At 35.5% G+C, this 17412-nt stretch overlaps 1 protein-coding gene across 1 annotated transcript in view; it reads left to right on the top strand.

Annotated features, from left to right (window-relative positions):
- LOC142981014 (EF-hand domain-containing protein 1-like) overlaps positions 1-17412 on the top strand; it is a 66616-nt gene that overhangs the window by 37455 nt on the left and 11749 nt on the right. The window contains exons 7-8 of the mRNA XM_076126669.1: positions 2843-2930; positions 7865-8018. Of these exons, the coding sequence (XP_075982784.1) occupies positions 2843-2930; positions 7865-8018 (242 nt within the window). The remainder of the gene's footprint in view (positions 1-2842; positions 2931-7864; positions 8019-17412) is intronic.

The following is a 17412-nucleotide window of genomic DNA, read 5'->3' as shown; positions in this document are numbered from 1 at the left end:
TAGGTATATTAGGTATATTATAGAGTATGAAAAGCCACAAAAGGCTTGTTTGTTAGAGAGTGCCTCGCGTAATACTCTCATTCGCTTGTAATTCCCTGTTAACGATGTCGACCTTTGCAGAAAACTATGTGTCTGCGCTTTCAATATGTCATATTTTTGTATAGTTAGATATTAGTGGGTATGACTCGGTTCTGACGTTTGCTTTTAGTATAAAACCAAGGCATGTGCATCAGCTTTTATTACAATAGGCCAAAATAGGAAGCTACATACTATCTGGTGTTCATTTGAGCATAATAATTATTTCATTGTGCTTAGTATAAATTACAGTAGGTATGCACTACTCAATTCAATAATATTTAGGCTATTTACACTCCCTTCGCGCTAATACGTGAACCACATTGTCCTGAAAATTGGATAGGGGATTTGTTAAGGTTCGCTAAACAATAGAGCGAGGTCGCCGCTGCAATCCACAGCATACTACGATAGTTCGGAGAAGGCTATGTTATTACTTCGGTGCTTCAATCGCAGCATGCACCCGTATTTTTTATTGCATAGGATTACCAAATAAGGTACAAAAGTTGCGTAAAGCTCTCTGTAAAATCATTACGTCATGATCATGCTAACGACTATAAACATTTTACCCTCTTATTCATAAAAATATATGAAGTTATGAAAGGCTTATAAAGCTTGTTTTGTTCCTTTCACTCCTTAGCGAAATGAAAGAGAGAACTTATTATAGTAGCTTTTTAACTAAAATAGGTTTATAGTGTGTTTATGAATAAGGGGCTTAGTCTTTTTCACCGTGTGAAATTGTATCTATAAAGTAAAAGTCAATTGCCGATATACGATAGTTGAACTCCATAGATCACAAGAGAACGTTCTAGAACCAGTAATGCACTTGCGGTCTTTAAGCAGTGTTTTATCGCCGAACGTGACTAACCGAACTATGCACGACGTATTGGTAGCCGCTAAAATGTTATACTTTAAATGTCATGTCCATACTACCGGGGGGTAATTTTTGTCCAATTTTCGAGAGTAGGGAAGTAGATATTTTGCATTGACATAGAATCCATGTAATGATTCAAATGAGCATCGGTTTTAACATCTTGTCAGTATGATTTCTAAACGCATTGCGATGTTTACTTGCGAAAAGTAACGTCTTTCTTAGAAAATCTGATTTCAAGAAGACAATAGTTTACAGGCAGCATTTCACGAGGTCAAATGGAAAGATAGACAATAGAAGACACACAGGGGCCTTAAAAGCGGTTTGCTGAGACATACTAGTAATGTAATATTTAGGTCCTGAATAAAATCCTATAAAAAAGCTTTGAGAATGCAGAGGGTTTCAAGCTTGTATCTATTAATAATATCCTGCAAGCAAAAAATCGAAGCGTAGATTGAACGGTCAGCATCCTCACTTACATTTTATAATCCAACTGGGCAGTTAATCTGAAATCTTTAATACAGCCATAAATATTGTCCCGTTATAAATACATAAAACTCGGCTGTATTGTAAAAGCTTTCAATAAGCAAGCGTAAATTTAGGGTTTCATTTAAAAACAAGCGAGGGCCTTGGAAAATCAGAGCAATGAATATTTATTGGGGTCCCAGGAGGAGGGCGTACTCCAATTACCGACGCTCAATAAAAATTCCTCGGCGCCCACATCGACGACGTGTTTCTGGATACTAGATACAAAATAATTAATATTTCATCAGTATATGTGCTCCAGTATTCACATGAGCCAGGAAATAGAGTGCTTTACCAACAATCTAAGGAATAATTCCTTTATTTGTTCCCTGTTTAATAAACGAAGTGATTCTTTATGCGTGGGCTTCCTAATATGTGTAATGGAATCTTATTTAAATAACATAAGGCTGTTACAGGATTTTTGTTAACCGAAAATGTAGATACTTGGATGTTGATAATAATACCGTCGCAGAATAAAAATGCACAAGAATTCACGTCGTTGTCTATGTCTACACTGTCTACCACTATAACTATGCCTCGATTCTCTACTACTATCGACTACCGACAACCGAACTGTCATCGATAAATTTTGTATGAAAATCTGATCAGTGCCTCTGACGGGTGTCGTAGGAAACATTTTGGCAGTACATTCTAAATGTCAAAATTTCGATAGCTAGCCGGTTGTCGGTAGTCGATAGTGGTAGAGAATCGAGGTACTAATCTGTAGTTCTCCGATGATGTTATTTGCTTTTTTGCAAGACCTTTCATACTTGCATTCTACTAAAATATAATAAAATGCACCAGATAGGATGTAAGGAAACGAGTAAAACTCAATCTTAAAGTAACCTTTTTATATAAAGAACTGTTATAGCATTATCCCAAACTGCAACGCGTGTAGCCAATAACAGTTTCTATAAAGCACAGTCGTAAGAGAATGTCCCCATAACGATTTTCTTGCTACCTTCCGGATGCCATAATACTGTCCCGACTCTCAGATTTTCACAACTAGCTCTATACGAGTATTTTCCAATGAAAATATACTACTATTCACAATAGTCACTTTAACAAATATTGCCATGGAAAAACAAGTATATTTTATATTTCTAAATCGCCTTTTGTTATCGCAGTACTGTTTCAACAGCAAAAACATGAATACAGTGTCAGATTTTCAACAGTATGAATATAAATAAATATTGTATAATTACTACGGTTTGTAAACTTTATAGTCATTGTGTATTTATTGTAGCTTAATGTCGATAGTCAAGTTCAAACAAAAAAAATACGTTTATAAATGTAACAGTATCAAACTTTTTTTGCTTTACAGCATTGCTCAATTGAGTCTTCTGTTAGTGAACTCTGTTTTTTTGTTCTCAGGAACTGCACGACGGACGAGGCGGCAAAGACCCCTTTCCAATGCTGCTTAAAAAGTCAAAGCTCGCGAGGAAATGGAAGGAGAAGCCCGGTAAGAAGTTCATTATCGATGCTCAAAGAACATGCACGACACTGCTACTTAGCAAAGCTGCCAAGACTCAGCAAACTTAGTATTTATCTATATTACATTTCGTCAAGCGGTACGACCCGATCGAAACCTTATATTAATAACAAAACATAAAAAAATATTGATTTTGAGTCGACAATTTATATCCGCAAAATTCGGATTATGGAGCATTTAGTTAAATTCTAATGGCACTGACAAACAAACCGCAGACGCCATCTTGGGTTCTATACAGCCGTTGACGTTTGGCGAAAATGTTGTTTTTGACAAGTGTTGCCATTGCTACAGCAATTGCAGTGATTGCCGTAGCAAAATTCATCAGAGCGAAGCCAGGTTTTCATCTAGTTACTCTATAATGTGACAATAACTGTCCATTAGCGATGTGATCAAGAACAGATCGCAACAGCGAACTCGTAACTCAGGAGCAAAAACCTTTAATATACTTTCAATGGCGCTTGTTAAAGTCGCAAAGGGAATGTCGATAAAAAATATATGGCGTAATGATATGTGCCCTGGTGAGAGAACACGTACATAGGTATATTGGATTCCGTTACTGTAATGTCTCAATCAGAATGCTCGAAGGGGCCCGGAACGACTTTATTCTGATTGTGTTGTACCTATACGTAAATAGATTTAATAGACGTGTTCTAGATTATCTATCAAGATTTACGTAGGACTGTAGGTACTTAGACATATTAATACTAATCACGAGGACGTCATGTAATTAGTCACCATTTTGATGTCAGGAAGGTACAGAAGTAAGCGGTCAAAATTGTAATAAAGAAATCCAAAATTAAAGTCGAAATAATCACTATCCCCCTTCAGCCGTTTAGGAAACCTTAGTTTGGAAACTGGTTTCCTAAAAGTATTTTTTTATACTTATACGTAACTGGTTTCTTAAAAGGATTTTTTAATACTTATAGGTAACTGGTTTCCTAAAAGGATTTTTTAATACTTATAGGTAACTGTATAACTAACCTCTTTTGTATATCTGCTATGAAAGTAATACGTCAAGTTAACTCAGGAATTAAAATTAAAGGATGCTATTTCCATTATAATAGATGCTTAATCAGAAAGAGTAAAATCCTGAAAATATAAACCCCTGCCAAGAAACGCCATGTTTCACGGTGTGCCGGGATCGCACGATTGCCACGAAATTTCATAGAAAGTGGTATTCAGTACGTGATGAAAAAGTCCCCTTCTGGTGAGGATATAAAAAAATTCAATACATATTTTAAAAAAGAATGGTTAAACAATAGTGTCATTAAGTACAATTACGGTTTAAATTAACTAGCTGAACCGCGCAACTTCGCTTGCGTCACATAAGAGAGAATGGGTCATGATTTTCCCCGTTTTTGTAACATTTTTTACTCGTACTCTGCTCCTATTGGCCGTAGCGTGATAATATATAGCCTATAGCCTTCCTCGATAAATGGGCTATCTAACACGGAAATAATTTTTCAAATCGGAGCAGTAGTTCCTGAGATTAGCGCGTTCAAACAAACAAACAAACAATCAAACAAACAAACTCTTCAGCTTTATAATATTAGTATAGATTACAACAAAAGCCAAAATAATCAATGACGGTAAACATTTCTACTGAAATGTGGTTAGTAGTTTCGTATAGGTGGCTATTAACATAAGCATAGTACTTCTAGGAAACCAGTTACCTATAAGTATTAAAAAATCATTTTAAGAAACCAGTTACGTATAAGTATAAAAAAATACTTTTAGGAAACCAGTTTCCAAACTTAGGTTTCCTAAACGGCTGAAGGGCACTATCCATAGAATTATATTAGAATGTCATACATATTTAAGTACCTTTGCGGCCAATAAAACATCAGCTTTTGTATGTATTTAAACCTATACGATCGGAAAACTAACATAAACCACATGTGATAACAATAAACATTTACTTTTAACGGTAAAGTGATTGTAACGAATATATCCACGTGAATCTGCATAAAACACGCGTGAAAACAAATTGCTTGTGAAAAATAATGTTCCGCGCACCGCGATCGATGCACAATATCATTTATCATTCACTTTTGATCCCCACGTTACAATTGATTTAAATCGCGGACACAGTTTATTTACATTCAATTAGAGTATACCAAAATGATTTTACCAGATTGAAAATTAACAGCGATAATGCATTAAAAGCAAAATATCATTTTACAACAAATACGTTCTACGTTTCAACATCACAAATAGCATTTCGATGTTCCATTGTGACGGTGCAGCGCGGCCGAGTGCGCCCAGTTAATCCCTACAGGCATTTAGCTTGAAAACCTTCTGTCTTTTTACAAACAAATAACTATTTTCTGAAACATTACTCGAGCTTATAATCTGGATGAAAGAAGGTTTTAAAAATTAAGTGTTATATTACAGTACACAGTACTAGTACAGAAATGATGATTTTGCGGCCTTAGCATCCACTATGCTTGACACGAATAAGCCATGACTTTATAATAATGTCCGAGAGATTAATACCGTCGGCACGATAATGAAATTTGATTGGATTTATTAGTAATTCGTGCTCGAACAAACAGAGATACCTATCCGCTTTATATTAATAGCTTTTAAGGAGATTATGCTATGAAAGTTTGAGAAGTTGCCGCGCCGCCGTCCAACTTCAAGTTCTTTACTAAAGAGATTATGAATTATTGCAGCCGTCGAAAACGTTGTCTGCAAAGCCTTTGTAATTTGATGTTTTTTGGATTTCTTAGAAATGTATCAATGAATACGTTTAGTAACTGATTTATTTAAATATTTACTTTCTAACTTAATGCGGAATATCTCTTGAAGTGTTTGAGGACTACACTTGTTTCTTTTTAAGTAATTCGCTTCATCTTAAGTAAAACTAAGGTAAGTACCAAAAAACGCGTTGTCTGTTGCATCATGGTGATTTCACCTATCCCTAAGTTAATAGTGATGCTTAAATTTCTATGAAGAAAGGTCTGGTATAACTGGTTACCACTCCGATCATTTGAAGAAATCTTTCACGAATGGTGAAAGTCACTCGGATTCATATGCTTTCAATTCAAGCATTTCATTTCATCTTTGGACAGCTACATCGAGTGTGAGTCAGTGATGAATGCTAGAAACTCAATACATCGTGTTGAAACACGACGTCGTATTTCATCAAAGTCCCCGCGCGACGCCACCCTTGCACCTGGCTACATGCCTTTTCGATTTATTCACCCGCCTTTCCGCGATCCCTTTACAATTTTAATTGAGAAAGTAGAACTTTGAAATATTCTCGACAGTTTTACAACGGATTGGAGTTAATTAACCAGTCTATCATAACGAAGCGTAATTATCTGCTGAACATAGCCCGCCCATAACTCGTCATGGTTTCGTGAACTCGTTACTTTTCCCAGTTAAAACCTATTTAGCGAACATGCAATCTCATCAAATAAGCTTCTATGAAATCTAGGCCATTTCGTGTACGTAATTCACAGGCAATGTGTAACTGAATCAGGAAGCCAAAGATTTAAAGTCATTTTATTCAAACGAGGAAAGCTTTTCATAATAAAATGTGACATCACTTCATTATTCAAGTTAATACATTATGTGTGCTTGCGTCACCTTAAATAACTGCAGGGCTAAGGATAATAAAACTCTGCGGAATGAGAGAGATCGTGTCGTACTGGTAGACAAATGACTTTCCGTGAATGTGCCTTTATAAGTCAGCAATATTAGAAAAGTGAGGTGGATCGCGACCTATTTTCCACTTTATATCTCCTAAAATATTACCAATAACTCTATCCAGTGTGACTGGTGGGTCGATATGTGATATAGTGCCGGAGGTTTACTAAGAAGTATGTAATGTTGTGGCTGAGGTAAAAATTATTTGTATAATCCAATCGATGTAGCTACTCGACGTCTTTTATGCTTTGGAAGGTCGCCAGTTCACACGACCCTCCTCAATGCCAAATACTTGTATAAAAAGCTAGCTTTTACGTTTACAGTAGATAACGAAAATACAGTAAATTGATACCGAAATACTTGATGGACTTTGTTATAAATAAACACGTTTGGTTTGAACATAGCAGGAGACTTGGAGTTGACAGCCTGTTCGGATCCATTGTAGTTTACAAGCCTTTATTTAACCACACGTGTTACAGTTATAAGCATGAAAGACCTCGTGGACTATAGAAAAATACTAATAAATAAAGCCCGGAGCTGGGTTTTTACGGTATTTTTATAATGAGAGTTGCGTTGTGAAAGAAGGCTCTAGTATGAGAGATTTATCGGAAATCCTCAAGATTTCGTGACCCTAGTTTCCCTGCCACATACGAGTATAATCCGCCTTCGCTTCACTAGATGTTAGTTCATCGCACCGTTAAAGAAAAGACGTAAGCAATATATTTTGCGCGCTCGACTTGTAGTTGAAAGATTTTGGCACATGTTATATCTTAGCACTTATTGTTCTCGGGAGATTTATTTGTGTTTTAGATCTTTGTGAAGACAAAGTTTTAAATGCACAATGCCTACACTAAATCTTTACCAGCTATAGTAAACGCCTTCAGATCGTTGACTCCTAACACAGTCATGCCGAAATCTATGGCGGTGGTTTCAATTCTATTCTAGCTGACCCATGGTAATTGGTGGGGCTCGGCGCGCATCTCAGTCTAAGTGTCACTTTTACAAAATTTAAGCTAAAGCTTGTCTACATGTTACTCCCAATCATCGAAATAGCGTGACAGATGCATAGGCTTTCGCTATTATCATTAGTGTAGAACTGTGGATAGATTGGATATTATGGAAGATAGATAATGGCAATTGCAAAATAATTCCTTGGCTAAAATATCTATAGGCAAAAAAACGCTACAGATTTTCTAATAATATAGGTTTGTAAATTAACATGATTGTAATATATGGTGTTTTTCCCACAGTATCGTTCCCGTCGTCAGTACTGGAGACGACGGAGGAAGAGATCACGACCGAGTACTACTCGCCGAAGGACTTGATCGTGGGACAGACCATCTTCATCCTCGGTCGGAGAATACTGATAGTTAACTGCGATAAGTTCACTAGGAACTATTACAGGTAATCTTTGAATAGTACTGCTTAAAGTAGAAGAGCTATCATGTAGTAAAAGCAGAAGAATAGATTTTTTTTAGTAGCGTTTATTGCCGACTGGCTAGATTCTATCTATAACTCTGTGTTGGTATGTGGATATACTACCCCCTTAGCCTTTAGTCTACTAAAACCTGCGGTGTACCGCTCTTACGTTCTGTGCTAGATTCTTCCGTCGGTAAAAGAGAATTAATATAATGCTGATGACCTTAAAAGCAACAAAAGGACGGTTCAATTTTCACTTTGAAGTTTGATGAGTGGATCTTAGTAATAGTTTGTCAAGCAATTTAATTCGTACTGTCAAGCTTCCTTCAAAGCCATGACTTTACTCGTAAAAGTTAAAACTCGGCCATAAAACCTAAGGAAATTAAACCCACTTGTCTAACTCATACGAAATAAAATTAATGCTTGTAAAATATAGTGAGGTCTCCCTTTTAACCCGGCGCGCTCTTAGCCCGACGTAATGTGTTGTCTCTGCCACAAAGGGCTCCCGATATGTAATTAGCGGTCATCTAATCAAAGCCTGAACCACTACTTGTACTACAGCTTGATTAAGCTCCCTAGTTGACCTACAAAATTAAATAAAACATTTTACGGTTTTAAAACTGGAGAGTGGAGAATGTTGATGTAAGATTAAAGTCACGCGAAATATTTCAACTGCTATCAGAGGCATTATTTTGTTTTTAATTGCTGTTTTATGTACATTTAAATAGGTACGAAAAGTGGGTTTTAAACAACAACATTAAAATCATTGATTTAGAGCAATTTTAACTCGTTTTTTTTTAGATTAATATGAGTGTTAGGATTGTTCGCTCCTAGACGATCAAATATTTCAAGGTGCTGGGAATTTTTTACCGTTTAAGTACGGGATAAGGTAAAATTTTATTGTACAAACTTATTTACTGGACCAAGATTTCGGCCGGTACACGTCATCTAAATATCATAATTATAGGTCGGATCGGACGATCGGCTCGTAGTCGTACACACTCGATCGGATGCGCAGATGAGGGGGTGTGTATAATTTTGACATCCACAGACAGAAACGCTAATGAAAATGTGACAGTAGGAAAATCGACTAAATTCAATAACAAAAACAAACTCTTACAATGCAACCAAACATAGCATCAAAAACACAAAGTGTATAAATAAGAATGTAAATAAGTAGAATTAGATCATTCACATAAACATTTATATCGATCAAGTTATGAGTCGTAAACATTAAGAGCAGCATTACATACGCAAAGTGACTATAAAAACATAATACTGGTTACGTCATAAACTTTCATTGCATTTGAAAAACAAATGTGCTAGTAATACTCGACTTCTTTCTTTATTTGTGGCGATATCTTTATATTTGTAGCTTTAATTCTATGATACTGTCGTCTACTGCATTTGTGGCGTAAATTCTTAGTTAGAAGGCGATATTTGGAAAGTTTGAATAAAAATCATAATAATATTAGAATCGCGAAGGTTCGTGAGGGAGTATGTTTGTTTGTATGTGTGTCTTTGTTACTCTTACACGCAAAAACTTCTGGATGAATTTGGATAAAACTTGTCAGTTTTGTAGATGACAACAACAGTAACCGAGGCGCGAGCAATAACTAATATCACAAATTCTCAGTTATTTCCATTGAATAAGATATTATGCGACAATTAAAAGAAACTTAACAATTTAAGGGATGCATCAAGCGCATATTCGTGTATTCGACTTCGATATACTTAAGTTTTCGGATCAACCAATTGTCATTCATGACGTCACTAGTATGAATATGTCTGGTCATTTTCCCTCTGTACGGCAATGAGAGGAATGTAGCCATGTCCATCATCACGAGACTCATTGGGAGACATAAAAACCATCGTACACGACTACTGAGTAGGAAATACAAGGAAAATTCCCAACAAAAGTATTTGTAGATATTGCGGACGACGCTAAAATAGTTTTCCTGTACATCCTTATCATGATTGATAAGCGTGTACAGAAAAATAAAGGAAATAACATGATTTATGTCAGTACGGACTTGTGCTTTGTTAGAGGGAGAAGGGAGAGCCAGTATATCTTTATTTAGCAGAAATAATGAGGCGTCACATTGTTGGGAAGACAAACATTTTGACCTTCAAATAAAATTGGAAATATTGAAGTGTCTTTTTGAAAAAAACATCAATTATGAGATTTTAAAAGACCCGAGTACATACATGGCAATTATCAGGTTAGAATCACGTCTTTACTTTGCCAAACCTCCATAGTCTTTGATGCTGAAGTTTATCTTTGTTATGCCTAAAGACAGACATTCAACCACTGGTACTAATTTTCTTATAACGAAAAGAAAAAAAAAAAAGCTACGTAATACACGAACAGACTATAGCACCATAAGCCTTAAGTACTAGTGGAGTGTGCAAGATATACGTATATACGTATGTCAACGAGAGGTAGGGCACAAATGAAAGTTTGCACAGTTGCTCAGGTGTTTATTATGTGCCACCTACTAATGCACACAATACGAAGGGTTACCGCCCTATTTACTCCGACGATGTGATTTTTAAACATTCCCTCACGTATTTTCCTGTTTACGTTTAAATGGGTATTTAGGAAAGAGGTAGAGTCCATGCTAATGCAAGTAGCTGTCATTCTTCTGCGCTCTCACGATTAAACGGCTAAACTGATTTAGGTGAAAATTTACAAAAAATCACGTTTATGTAATTTTCTTACATAAACGTGATTTTTTGTAAATTTTCTATCGTAAAGAAAATAGTCTGTTTTTAATAAAGGTGTCCCCAGTTGAGACTGTTTTTAATTGTCTTAGAATACTCTTCTATTAGGCGATACAATGAACCAAAACTCACTTAATTTATGAAAACACTTCGACAATATTGTATTTCGTTATAAAAAGCAAAAAATATTGACGGAGAAACATTAGCTATTTAAAAAAGACGTCGTTTCCTCGTAATTTGCTATAAAGAGTTCGCCAGGCGGATTCATTGCGGTTTTCAAGTTGAAAAATGAATGGTAATCAACTGATGAACCAAAGACTTGATTTAACTTGAGGAAGATTGTGTCCAATCGGAAAAAGATTCTAAAGACTTTAGAATCTCTTCGGAATTAGATCTGAAGATACGGACGTAACAAGGAAATTGATTAAATAGATACTGCTAGCTGTATTAAATTAAAATGTCTGTTTAAGAAAATGCAATGCTTTTTATACGAATGAAATGATCTAGGTATATGTGGCACTTGACAATTTTCTTTATTCCCTTAATCTTAAATCAAATTTAGGAACCTGATGGTATCTTAGGTTCAATTTAATAAAAACTCTAACCTAGGTTTACTTCATATGGCTAGAAGACGCTCATATTTTTCTCATTTATTACTCGTACAAGCTTTCCTTGCTTCCATCACGTCCATACATCTTGTCATACAGGACCGCTGGTTACGAGTTCAAAAAGTTTAATTATATAGGTATAACTTACAAACGAATGTCATTTGATAAATATCTGCTAAAACATATACTGGTTTATTGTTATAAATAATGTGAATAAATAATGATAATGAATGTATCAACACGTGTAGGCATCCCTGAATAAATACTGATTCAATTATATTTTAGTACGTTCATATTCAGCGGTTTGTTAATTTATTATGTTTCATAATTAAGTACTTAAACAAATAAATCTATCGCTAGCTAATACCCGCGGCTACAACTGCGGAACTAAATAGCCGTATACAAGATAAAATTTTGTCTGAGCCGGCTTAGCTGTTTTTGAGTGAAGGACAAATAAACATACTTTATCGTTTGCAATAAATAGTAATAATAAATATACGTTCATGGTATAGCAATACCAGTAAAATCGCATAAAGTGTTTTTGGTTTGATTCTAACGAAATAAATATTTGTCTCTGTTTGTTTTTAGTTCATAAACGACATTGCTTTCACGCCTTCGTGCGTATTACGTATTACGTGCGGTACATATGCGGAAATCTTAAAACAAGACAAGATCTTTGACGTAAAACATGGAGCTGATTCGCTAAACAATGTTTTCGATGCCTAAAAAAATATAACGGAGGTAGCAGCAGCAGGCGTCTCCTGTCTTTATTCAGCTACAAACTCTAGATTTTCCAAATATTAGGTCGGGGAAAAAGTCTTTTCGCATTATAGTATGTATGAACTTGTAATAAAATCTCTTTGGCTTCAAGAATCACAAATGAGTACACGGTTTATTAGGTTTCTTTCAGTGAGCTCGTGAGGTACCCAAATATCGAGCTTTTTTGTGTAGAGAAAAGATTTTATTACAAGTTCATAATAATATGTACTGTATACTATAATGCAAAAAGACTTTTTCCCCGACCTAATAGTTTAAGATAATTTGAATCACTTAATTTAAATCACAGAACTTAAAAAACATGATTATTGAAATAATTTATAAACAATCACATAAGACATTATTGTCCGATGGATATTTCATTACTGTTCAGCTTCAGGCATAACAGAAACATTCGGTGTGAATTATGTGGCCTTAGATAACCGATAGAACGCCTATTATTGATATTCTAAGCATTAATATTACACTCATTTGTATCAACTCTATAGGGACGTTTTTTTACCACCGCGGCTTTTTAGGTAGTGCTAGGTTAAATATATTAGATACTGGGAGTTTAATACAAAAAATACTACTAATAACGCAAGGGCTTATAACACTTCTGGGATATGGAATCCTAGACTTTAGCGTCCTGAGTTACCTCTTACCAAACGCCAACAAATTACAAATATTCTTGTACTCGGCGGACATGTATAAGGAGTAGGTACAACAGATTATATTATTATTTAAGATGTTAAAGTTAAAAGTGAATGAACCAAAAGTTTGTGTGGATTGTAGGCAGAAGCATTTTCAGTCTACGCCTACCCCAAATCAAAGCCTAATGTGAATGGGAACAAATAATTATGTATGCAAGAAAGATCGTTTAAGTTTTCAATAATACACGAACAGAAAATTGTCTTACTTTTTTTGTTTTTCACTGGCTGTATAGTATAAATCGCTTGTTACTAAGAAGAGAAACATATAGTCACAGCGCTGTGCGTAGGCGTTAGCGTAAACCTCTAGAGCTATGTTATTGCCAAAATTGACGTCACTACCTATCTTGTTTTATAACATGCTAAGTTTTAATGCGACATACTAAACAATTTACATATTATAATATTATATACGTTTTTATACAATTAATTGGATTTATTTATATCTAAATTGTATCAATTTTAGCACCGTAATGTTAAAATTACACTGATTAGTAACCAGTTTCGGGTTTACAACCCGGTTTCTTCACGTTATTTTTATAACATGTTTGTCTTCCTCTAAAATTGAAAATGTTGTTAAAAATACAGTTATTCAGGACCTTGAATAAGTTCTCGCTGTTTTTTATAAGATGACGTTGCGGCACTCTGTGCCTGAAATTTCGTATGGTGACGAATCACCAAAGTAGTGCTATATGTAAACTCAAATTATAGTAGAATAAAATTTACCACAGTGTCAACTACATATTTATTTGCCTTTTGTGAAAATGTGTACTTTTGTGCCAAATAAAGTGTTTTTGCGGGGAATTTTATTGCACTGCTTTATTCAGAAAAAATCTGCAGCAGAAGCACACTGAATTCTCGTTGAGACATATGGTGACAATGCTTTGTCGAATACAACGGGCAGAGACTGGTTTAGGCGCTTTAAAAGTAATGATTTTGACCTTGAAGACAAAGAGCGTTCTGGAGCGCCGACAAAATTTGAAGACAAAGAATTTGAGGCATTGCTTGAAGAAGATCCATGTCAGACATTAGTAGAGCTTGGGAAAACGTTACAAGTAGATGCGTCAACAGTTTCAAAACGTTTAAAAGCGTTAGGAATGATCCAAAAGCAAGGACATTGGGTGCCGTATGAGTTGAAGCCGAGAGACGTAGAGCGACGTTTTCTCATGTGTGAATTGTTGCTTCAACGACAAAAGAGAAAAGGTTTTCTGCACCGTATCGTCACTGGGGATGAAAAGTGGATTCACTACGACAATCCAAAGCGAAAAAAATCTTGGGGTATGCCGGGTCACGCATCAACATCGTCGCCTAAACCAAATATCCATGGTCTAAGCTTCTTCTCTGCATTTGGTGGGATCAGCGGGGCGTAATTAATTACGAGCTGCTTAAACCTAATGAAACTATCACGGGAGATCGCTATCGACTTCAGTTGATGCGTTTGAGTCACGCTCTGAAAGAAAAGCGGCCACTATATGAGCAGAGACATGACAAAGTGATTTTGTTACATGATAATGCTCGGCCACATGTCATTGTGGCAAAACCAGTCAAAACTTACCTGGACACACTGAAATGGGAAGTTCTACCCCACCCGCCGTATTCACCGGACATAGCCCCCTCCGATTACCACTTGTTTCGGTCGATGGCGCACGGTTTAAGCGAGCAGCGCTTCCATTCTTTTAAAGAAACCGAAAAATGGCTTGATTCATGGATTGCCTCGAAAGATGAGTCATTTTTCCGACGGGGGATTCAATTGCTACCAGAGAGATGGGAGAAAGTGGTCGCTAATGATGGACAATACTTTGAGTAATGTCATTGTAAGCATTGTATTTTAAATAAAAAAATTTTGAAAACAAAAAAACAGCGAGAACTTATTCAAGGTCCTAATATTTTGATAATCTCGTTTTTGGACACGTGTTGGTATTATAGGAAACTATCTTTTGGATTTTTATCGATCGGTTGTATCGTTTAATTTCATTTGGATTTTAACATCAGGGAATAAGTCCCTAATGTCAAATCTCAATTACGCTGTAAGATAAAAAAAATTACAACAACAATTTAGAGATATTCTATATACATACTCCTAGGACATACGTTCAAAATTCTTGAAATGATAGAATGTCGTAACAGTTCTTACTTGTCCTTCAAAAAACTATACGTCCGTACGTACGTAGATACCTACAATATGCTGAACTTATAATTTGGAAAAAGTCTTTTTCCGCAATGTTTAGCGATAAACAGTTTTGATGTACACATAATTTTTACTCGGAACAACAATATGAATATGGTTTCACATCGTATATATTGTGTATGGCGGTGATATATCAAGGTTTGTCCCTCGTTTACAAGCACCATTAAGTAAATCATTTCCCTCAGCAAATTGATGTTGCCCGCGCGATTGGATAAGAGATTGGGACTATTCTTTGTAAGTGGTGAAAATAAACACCTGGAACGAATTCAATTAATCATGACTGTTCATGTACACGCCCATGCCATTTACTCAAATATAACAAAAAATCTTGTTGCTTCGTTTAGTATGCCTATTGTGTAGCTAACTTGACAATCTTTACGTCAATTTGATGTAGATGCAGTACATTGCTGCTTTGACGTAACGTTTAGCCATCATTTTTAGAGTAAAAACAATAGTGGTTATCAAAATAGTTGTCAACTGAGATACAGAATAGCACAACTAAAGGGTGGTTTTCGGAGCCATTTATTAACCAGGGCTTTTCTGTTAAGAAAGTACACGATAGTGATATATAGATTCTTATTCTTAGTCTTTTTAGTTAGATATTAAAAATACTTTTATGTCCGTTGTTTGTATGTTTGTAAAAGTCCCGGCGACACAAGAGCAATTATTAGTGTAGGAGTTAAAATAATGTAATAAAGATTATCTGCAAGAACGCGTGCATAACGTCTGTATAGAATAATGTTTTAAATACCATTGCTATAAATATCGTATGAGTAGGTAGTAGGTACATTTTCTGCGTTCAGGTAGTGAGTCCCTATAATTAATCGCCTCACTTGTCGCGTACTAATAAGTGACTTCAACGTGTAATTATTGCACAGTGATGATTCATTACATAATGCAGCAGAAACGTGTGACACGTGAAAATTATATTGAAAAATAGTTAAGACCATATAAATGCAATACCATAGTATATTTTACGACTTTTATATCCCATAAGTTGTGAATTCAGCCGAAGGTGTCATAATCCTATTGCTTGGAGAATCCGTCATAGGTTTCTGCGTAGAACTCCTCGTTTTAATTTGCCCCGCCTGTAATTCGTCTATATCATATCATCTTCTTATCTTAATCATGGCTACAGTTTCTTTCAGTATTTTAATCCTGATTTTTCTATTCTATGCACCTAGCCTTCTAGACTATTAGTAGTACGTATAGTAGAAAACCCCCTCCCCTCTCTTCTCATTCCCATTCAATAGGAACAATCTTATGTCGTGGCATTTTTTATAAATATGCACACAATGGACACAAAGTCGAACCCGAACAACTATTTTTGAATCACACAAATTTGATTCTATATAGAAAGAAGAAAAGAAAGAAAGAAAATATGTTTATTTTCAGCGCGCAACACACACGCCATACACCTTAGAAATAAATTCACAAATATGTATATGCCATCAAAAACATCCTGTAAAAATCCTCAAGTCTCGCAACTCAGTCTCTCTGCCGTAAAAAGTTGTGAGATCCATGTAATACCAAGTCGATTAATCTGTTTAGTGTCTACTTAAAGGACCTTCTGTCTTAAGTTAATACATAAGCTATTATCATGCCAATATTAAAAATATTTGGTTTGGCTTATAACCACCTTCCCGTGTATATTCTTGAACTGTGGACCTCATAACCCATTCTCCGATACAACATGTCACCTTAAATATATGTCAACACATAACGCTAATAGTTTCGCGGGTGGAACAGTTAATTAGCGGCATTAGTCTAAGACGGTATGTCTCTATTACTCGATAATTATATCATTGCATATGTATGTACGTTTAGTTATTAATAGATTGAGTAGGTACATGCTTCTCTGTTGTCAACATATCCGGTTCTGTTCAAGAAAATGATTGATGTCTTTCTTCCTGTCTCGTGTCGTTAGAAATGTTGTTTAGTTTTATAAAGTCTTAATCTTTTGTGAAATACTAATAAGACTCTTTAATATGTAATTTCGTCATTTAAATTTTTACAAAATGTTTCATCTGTCAATGGATGCAGGCTACGAACTCTTTAGATTTCTCCTTGTAAAGCACATTGCCCAGAAAAATACTAAAATTAAGAATCGAAAAATACGTTTTTTTTATTTTCTTGGCCGGAAAAACGTATGGTTACATTTTCAGGCATAAATCACGAAAACACAAAACATTTAAAAACACAGCAAATTCAATGATCACAACTATTCACAACATTATCCATGAAACGTGATGTCCCCTCCTCATTGCGCTAATCAAAGCGCCCTCTGGCGGAGTCCGGGCACAACCGACTTAAGCGGGCTCGTGCCATAAGCTGCAATGCTTGCAGAATTTGCCGACGTGATAATCGCTTTACGACGACGGACCTTAAGTATT

The sequence above is a fragment of the Anticarsia gemmatalis genome, chromosome 2 (genome assembly GCF_050436995.1).
Source record: "Anticarsia gemmatalis isolate Benzon Research Colony breed Stoneville strain chromosome 2, ilAntGemm2 primary, whole genome shotgun sequence".
Classification (NCBI taxonomy): Eukaryota; Metazoa; Arthropoda; class Insecta; order Lepidoptera; family Erebidae; genus Anticarsia; species Anticarsia gemmatalis.
The sequence above is the reverse complement of the archived record's forward strand: the minus strand, read 5'-3'. Positions and strand labels throughout refer to the sequence as shown.